This window comes from Limulus polyphemus, unplaced genomic scaffold (assembly GCF_000517525.1).
Source record: "Limulus polyphemus unplaced genomic scaffold, Limulus_polyphemus-2.1.2 Scaffold879, whole genome shotgun sequence".
NCBI classification, from domain to species: domain Eukaryota; kingdom Metazoa; phylum Arthropoda; class Merostomata; order Xiphosura; family Limulidae; genus Limulus; species Limulus polyphemus.
The window spans coordinates 314,079-321,749 of NW_013666489.1; the positions used below are offsets into that span (position 1 = coordinate 314,079).

The 7,671-nt window shown below is 33.2% G+C and overlaps 1 protein-coding gene across 1 annotated transcript in view; it reads left to right on the plus strand.

The window, feature by feature from the left end:
- LOC106461010 (dual specificity testis-specific protein kinase 2-like) overlaps positions 1-7,671 on the plus strand; it is a 71,208-nt gene that overhangs the window by 59,396 nt on the left and 4,141 nt on the right. Inside the window, exons 5-10 of the mRNA XM_022387814.1 lie at positions 452-601; positions 2,088-2,173; positions 4,120-4,204; positions 5,307-5,390; positions 5,893-5,979; positions 6,350-6,512. Of these exons, the coding sequence (XP_022243522.1) occupies positions 452-601; positions 2,088-2,173; positions 4,120-4,204; positions 5,307-5,390; positions 5,893-5,979; positions 6,350-6,512 (655 nt within the window). The remainder of the gene's footprint in view (positions 1-451; positions 602-2,087; positions 2,174-4,119; positions 4,205-5,306; positions 5,391-5,892; positions 5,980-6,349; positions 6,513-7,671) is intronic.

Genomic DNA, 7,671 nt, shown 5'->3' on the forward strand with positions numbered 1-7,671 from the left:
AGAATCAACCAGTCATTGTTGTAGAAGACTGCTCATGAGATTTTTTATTCGGTATCAGAATCAACCAGTCATTGTTGTAGAAGACTGCTCATGAGATTTTTTATTCGGTATCAGAATCAACCAGTCATTGTTGTAGAAGACTGCTCATGAGATTTTTTATTTAGTATCAGAATCAACCAGTCATATGTACAGAAATGTACAGAAATATGTAAAGTTACATTGTCTTAATATTAAGGTAAATCAATACAGTATACTTATAACATACGTATACAAACTCTGATCTTAATTAATCCACTGCTAGTGTTCAAGACCTAAATAACAACGTAATATGAATGAATATAGGTGTCGCTTTATAACTGGGATGAACTCAGTTGAGGATCTCTGAAAGTTCACTGCAGATTTAAACGAATGTAAATAGCCTTATTTATCAAATTGAATGTTATGTTAACAGTACATCAATGGGGGGAGCCTGGAGCAGCTGAATCTTAACAAAAACGAGCCCCTTCCATGGCCGGTGAGGGTGAAGTTGGCACTGGACATCGCTCGGGGAATGGCGTACTTACACTCACGAGGGGTGTTTCATCGTGACCTGACGTCCAAGGTATTGTCATTATGTCCACTCGTTTATTATACCATAAAAAATAATTGAATCATATAGCCAGTTAATCAGAGCGTAAGTTTATTTATGACCAACTGAATGTGAAGCATAAGTGTCAATGTATTCTAGTTATCTAAAAAATGAAAGGTTCACAGTGTCCATTCTTATTCCCATCTATAAAGTTTGGATTAAAAATATGAAGATTTTTCTTGTTGAATTAGGCAACTATAGTCGGTTATTGCTACATAGAGTAATATGTTTTTGTCTGAAGTTTTGCCTACTTCTGTCGCCGAGTTAAATACACTTCACTAGAAGATAAATATAATAATACGTATGATACTATGTGGATAAGGGTTTTGATAAACTTGTATTAAATTTGATAAAACTTTTGTGATTACTTTTATCATATTATTTATTGATAATAATGATGTCAATCTATTGCATTCGATAACCAAACTATGAGCCATCCCTGAAGTACTATGTTAGTTAGCATGGCCCTAACAATTGATAGGAGTGTTGTAGATGTATTGATCCAACAACGACAAATTTTGCCTTCCCTGAATTTGAAAGTACTATGTTAGCAAGGCCCTGACATTTGGTAGGAGTATTATGAACAATTTTGTCCTTACTGATGTTGGAAATATTACTTTTAACAAGGCTGTCATCTGATTTAATAATATAGATATAATGTTCTAATCACAACTGATTTGGCCTTTACTAAAGATGGAAATATTGCATTAAATACGCTTTGACATTTAGATCGCAGAAAAAGATCATTTTACAGCCTTATTATAGCCGATGAGTAATACATTAGATGAGCCAATTTCCTTGGAGGCTTGGGTGGTACACGAACTTCCTGGAGCTTCAGAAAAATGATTAACTATAAACAAGGAAATTTCAGTTGCAATAATCAACCAGACCTTTATTCTTGCAATAATATTAACCAGACATCTATTCTTGCAACAATATTATTCAGACCGGAAGAATTTTATAAGTGAATCACGGTATGGGTGAGATTTGGCGGACATGATGTACAAGAAGTCATGGCATTTACGTCTAACACCTTTTTCTACTTGTTTCATAATAAAAAAAAGTCAAACTGTACATACAGTTCACGTAATAAAAAGGAACTTTAAACCCACGTTGAGACAGGGCATTGGTGGGCCAATAGCACGCAGCGTGATGACTATGCAACTTGATAAACGTAGGCAGGTCTATTTTAGGATGTGTTAAGATTGTTCTCGGGATGTTCCACTAGGTAGCAGCACTGTACATTTCTAAGCTATTGAATTACATTAATGTGTTTTTAAAACTTAGCGTTTGATGGAAATGTGTATTTGTTTTGGAATAACTGTTGTTTTTTCTCTATCCAGAGAACAGTAGGTCTATTTTTCCATCAGTACTGTAAAAAAAGTACAGTGAATTTTGTTAGACTAAGCCTTTACAGTTTAAAAATGACTTTTCATTGATTGGTTAATATTTCCCACAGAATGTTCTTATCAAAAGAGAAAGTTCCGGTATGACAGCTGTTGTTGGAGACTTTGGTTTGGCAGAGAGAATACCAGATATAACGAGGTGTGGTCTTTTACGCATAAACCGAAACGTTTTTTTAGATAGAAGTTTGTTAGTCGTCTGAACTATTAAAACTTCATAAAAAAAACACAGACACAACCTGTAGTAAGTTAGATAACCCACTAACAACTCACATGGCTTGTATTGAAGTACATAACCCACAAAGAACCCATATGACTTGTAGTGAAGTACATAACCTATTAACAACCCACATAGCTTGTTGTGAAGTACATAAACCACAAAGAACCCATATGGCTTGTAGTGAAGTATATAACCCACAAAGAACTCGCATGGCTTGCGGTGAAGTACATAACCCACAAAGAACTCACATGGCTTGTAGTGAAGTACATAACCCACAAAGAACTCGTATGGCTTGTAGTGAAGTACATAACCCACAAAGAACCTATATGGCTTGTAGTGAAGTACATAACCCACAAAGAACCCACATGGCTTGTAGTGAAGTACATAACCCACATGGCTTGTAGTTAAGCACATAATCTAGTAACAACACACATACCTTGTAGTGAAGTACATAACCCACAAAGAACCCACATGGCTTGTAGTGAAGTACATAACCCACATGGCTTGTAGTTAAGCACATAATCTAGTAACAACACACATACCTTGTAGTGAATTACATAACCCACAAAGAACTCATATGGCTTGTAGTGAAGTACATAACCCACATGTCTTGTAGTGAAGTGACATAACCCACAAAGAACCCACATGGCTTGTAATGAAGTACATAACCCACATGGCTTGTAGTGAAGCACATAATCTAGTAACAACACACATACCTTGTAGTGAAGTACATAACCCACAAAGAACCCACGTTGCTTGTAGTGAAGTACATAATCTAGTAACAACACACATGGCTTGTAGTGAAGTACATAACCCACAAAGAACCCACATGGCTTGTAGTAAAGGACAGTTAATGTCCTTTACTACAAGCCATGTGGGTTCTTTGTGGGTTATACTATGGCCACATGGGATTTAGTAAAGTACATAACCCACTAAGATCTCACACAGGGTTTAGTAAAGTACATGGCTCACTGGCAAATTTACTTCAAACAAAAATAGTTATTTTTTAATTGTTTCTTGTACATTTGTGTTATTGAAATTTTGTAGACCTTTCATACATCTTGTATAAGTTATGATATATTTTATTAAACTTTAAAAGGGTGACACCTTATAACAGATTCATTGTGTTAATATATATCTGTATTAGCGACTATTAATCTGTCACTGTAAATTGCTTTATATTCATATACAACTTTGGAAACAAATTGTTTTAAGACAGGAGTAAAGATTTATGTTATGATCAGAAATTAGTCAGATATTATCAGAAAAAATAACTAAGCAGAAACTAAAATGTTCATTGTAAATTGTGTTTGTATCCTACCAGTAGATTTGATATTTAAAGGAAGAATGTGATTATTAGAAAGTGGTTACTTTCTATCAATAAATGATTTGAGAAACAGAAGAAGAATGCTACCATTTGGAATGTTGACCAAATATATCTAAAAGTAAATTGGCCTTACCTTAGCAAGGCTGTGGCGTATGACTTAATAATATAAATGTATTTTCTAAAAACAACAGAATTAGCCTTTACTAAATATAGAAAAAATGCTTTAGATATGATTTGACTTTAGACTGTAAAAAGTGTTTATTTTACATATAAAATCAGAAAAAAAGTCAATATTAAATTAGTCACTGAAATGTTGTAAAACGTCAAGTAATATATTTACATTTTTGAAGCATGTTGTGGTTGGATGGTCGGGTTGGCTAGATTATAGTTAGAAAGGAGAGTTTGGTATATTAAATATTAGTTGACTTTATTTCAGTGGTGAAGGGGAGGTTGATGTATTAAGTTTGAAAAAAAATTCTCTTTTAGTGCTTATTTCAAGTTGGTTGATTTCATGAAAAACCTTTTTTGTGGTGTCTTGTAGTGATCAAACCCACAGACTTCCAGTTGTCGGGTCTCCATATTGGATGGCACCAGAATGTTTAAAAGGAGAATGGTACAATGAGAAGGTAAGATAATCTTTGTTGAAATCTGGGATTTCAGCCTCAGCCTTCGCATCGTCATCTTTGCTTTCATCAGTTCTCTCGTGAAAATTTAAATCAAGACTAATTTCTTAAACCCTTCCAAAATTAATAATCTCAGCCCACGAACTATTAATCGTAACCCCCTCCCATATTAATAAAGTTATTAAAATCCCACTTTAGGTAAACGTAATCGTCAGAAGTGGGGGGGGGGGGTACTAATATCCCTGAACACCCCAGTTGAGGAAAGTTTCTTTCCATTTGAAACTAAAAAACCTGCCATGAATAAATAAATAAAAAGGTAAGCGTGGTGAGGTAGTTATCATGAAAAAAACCACTGAACTGATAATGAATGCAGCCTATTATGATTTTATACGTCATTGACTGTTTTTAATGGTTACTTCCTTATAATTACCACTTATGATGTTTTATGGGATCACCAAATAGGCCCCCAGTGGCACAGCGGTATGTCTGCAGACTTACAATGCTAGAAACCGGGTTTCGATACCTGTGGTGGGGAGAGCACAGATAGCCCATTGTGTAGCTTTGTGCTTAACTTCAAACAATCATCAAATAGTGTGCTTGGTAGATGAAGAGCAAGATGACGTAAGAATCTTTCTTAAAAACGTTATTTGTATCCAGCAGTGGTTATTATGATGTGATATAACGAGAGAAGGAACCTGTCAAAAGTGTTGTGATTTTGATAGTTTTGGGGTGATTTGGTAGTAGCAATGCTAAAAAGATGTCTGCTTGTGTTAGGGTGACAATAGTAGGGTTTGATAGTTGTGATTTGACATGGAGATGTAGGTTGTGAATAATCATATTTCATGTTTGTGTTACAGTTTCAGTAAGTCCAAAGTAAGTCATATGGGTATGAATACTCATATTTCATGTTTGAGTTACAATTTCAGAAGGTCTGAAGAGGGATGTACTCGTGTTAGTGTATTTCTTACCAAGAGTTAGTTAATTTATTACTGAATATGCTAGTTGTAACTGATTAAGTACTTTATATTTAACACAAACTAGATAGAATAGCCTAATGTCTGTAAATTTCCATCCTGATATCATTGGTTCTGTTTTATTTTTGCAGGCCGACATATTTTCTTTTGGTATAATTCTGTGTGAAATGATTGCCAGAATTGAAGCAGATCCTGATATTTTACCCCGAACTGAGGTGAACAATATTACATATAATTAAAAACATCAATATTACTACTGAAGTATAAAAGTATAATGATTAATTCTGTTCGTTATAATTATTAATTTCATCTTTTAAATAGTACAGTATTTGTTTTTGCTATACTTCATTGGTTTATACTTTTTTTAAACTTAATATGATTAAGATATGTTTGTTTTTTGATACTTTTTTGCTCTGATTTGGGAACTGTTGCTGTATCTTAAGCTTATGAAATGCTAGTAAACAATTTACAAGTCGATTTTATTAATTTTAATTGTGGAAGAGATAACATACTAATCACCAATATGTCTAAAGATATATTTTTCATGTCTGTATAACACTGAGATGCATAGTTTTAAGAACATGTAAAAAACAGTTATCTGTAGCCATGGTACTGAATGTGAGATAAGTTAAAGAAATTTTACAGGTTATAAGAAGGTTAAAGCAATGAATGTAGAATAATTTCTTCATCTATGTTATTTATGTGTTGTTTCTTCAGAACTTCGGAGTAGACTATAAAGCATTCAGCAAGATGTGCCCAGACTGTCCACCAGACTTTCTTAAGCTAGCATTGTGTTGTTGTAGGGTAAGTTTTGTACCTCCGGTGTTTTAAAATCGTATGTTTATTTTTACTTTCTATATTGAAATAGGTATTGTAAGCTTTTTTGTTCTTCCTTTGTTTTTTGTTACCTTTTATATTGAACTAGTTGTTTTAAAAGTTTTATATATCCTGTGTTTTAAAATCCTGTTTTTTATTGCATGCTATAGAACTACTATTGAAAATGAAAGAAGTCTAAAGACAGTTTCTAGATTTTTACTGTTTAATGTAAAATGTTTCCAACATAGTATAAACTGAGCTTACAAAAGTAGTATGCTTTACTTTATATATGAATATTTGTTATATTTCTGTTATGAATGTGTTTACCATATTTTTTTCTTTACCCTATAACTTTTAGATTGATCCAAAACATCGTCCGTCCTTTACCCTAATTATTCAAGAATTAGAAACTATGATTTCCCTTGAAAAACCTCAGCTCAAAGATGTAGCATACAGAGTGAAACAAAGTGGAGAACGAAACGAAGATGAAACAGACAACTATAAGAGTGTGCAGGCGATATGTAAGAATCATTATCATGTGGTCCGTTTCTCTGAAAAACATCATTGCATATATCACATCGCATTATATTCAAAGTTTAGAAAAACATTATAGGGTTTAAAAATTTCTATTAACCCTCTTGTTCCAGACTGTTTGATCTTTAAAGTGTTGGTGACCCGAAACATTGGCAAGGTACTACTTAAGTTATGCTAAAGAACCACAGATACATATGTAAAAAAAAGCATTATTTATATGGCTACAAAAGACTTTGTTGTAAATGGGGTGAGGGCTAGTAAGCTGGGTTTCATATCTTTGCAATACTGCAAAATATTTCTCCCTCTTTAAGCTGTGGTTGCATTATAAGAGTGACAGTCAGTCCCCTTAGCTTGGATAATGGGTGGGAGGATGTTGCTGACTGGCTGCTTTCCCTTTAGTCATAGCTCAATATTAGGGATGGCAGCAGCTTTACTTTATATATGAATATTGATTATGTTTCTGTTATAAATGTGTTTACCATATTTTTTTTTTCTTTACCCTATAACTTTTAGATTGATTAAAATCTAATTATTTAAGAATTATAAACTATGATTTGATGGCAACAGATAGCCTTAGTAGCTCTGCCAGACAAAGTATAGATAGCTGTGAATAGAATATTTACAATTATAATATGCTCCTTCACATTTTATTAAACAAGTATTGGATAACCAACCAATAATCTCCTAAAACCTTCTCTTCATTAGCTACCTTGAGAAAGATAGGAATGGAATTGAACACAACATCAAAATCTTTGCTCAAGGCTGAAAAATGTGAAAAAGGGGGGTAAAAACTATTGCAATGAATAAGAATTTGCTCAGCAGAGTTGCTGAAGCAAGCTGATTTCAAGTGATAAAGCAAAGAAAAAGTTTTTCTAAACCTTTTCCAAACTTCTTTAGATTTTAACAAATGGTGGAAATCTTAATTTTAGTGAAAGAAACCTAAAATAATGTATTTATTAATACAACAAATATAATCATAAAGACTGATAACTTTAAAATAGCCAATAAAATTCTTTTATACTTAGCCAGCTACACATCTCATTGGCAGAAAAAACATTTAGATTTAGGATATTTGAGTTTTATGAATTTTATTTATAACTAGCTGAGTTACCTGGCATTGCACGGTGCAAATTTAGATTTGAAATG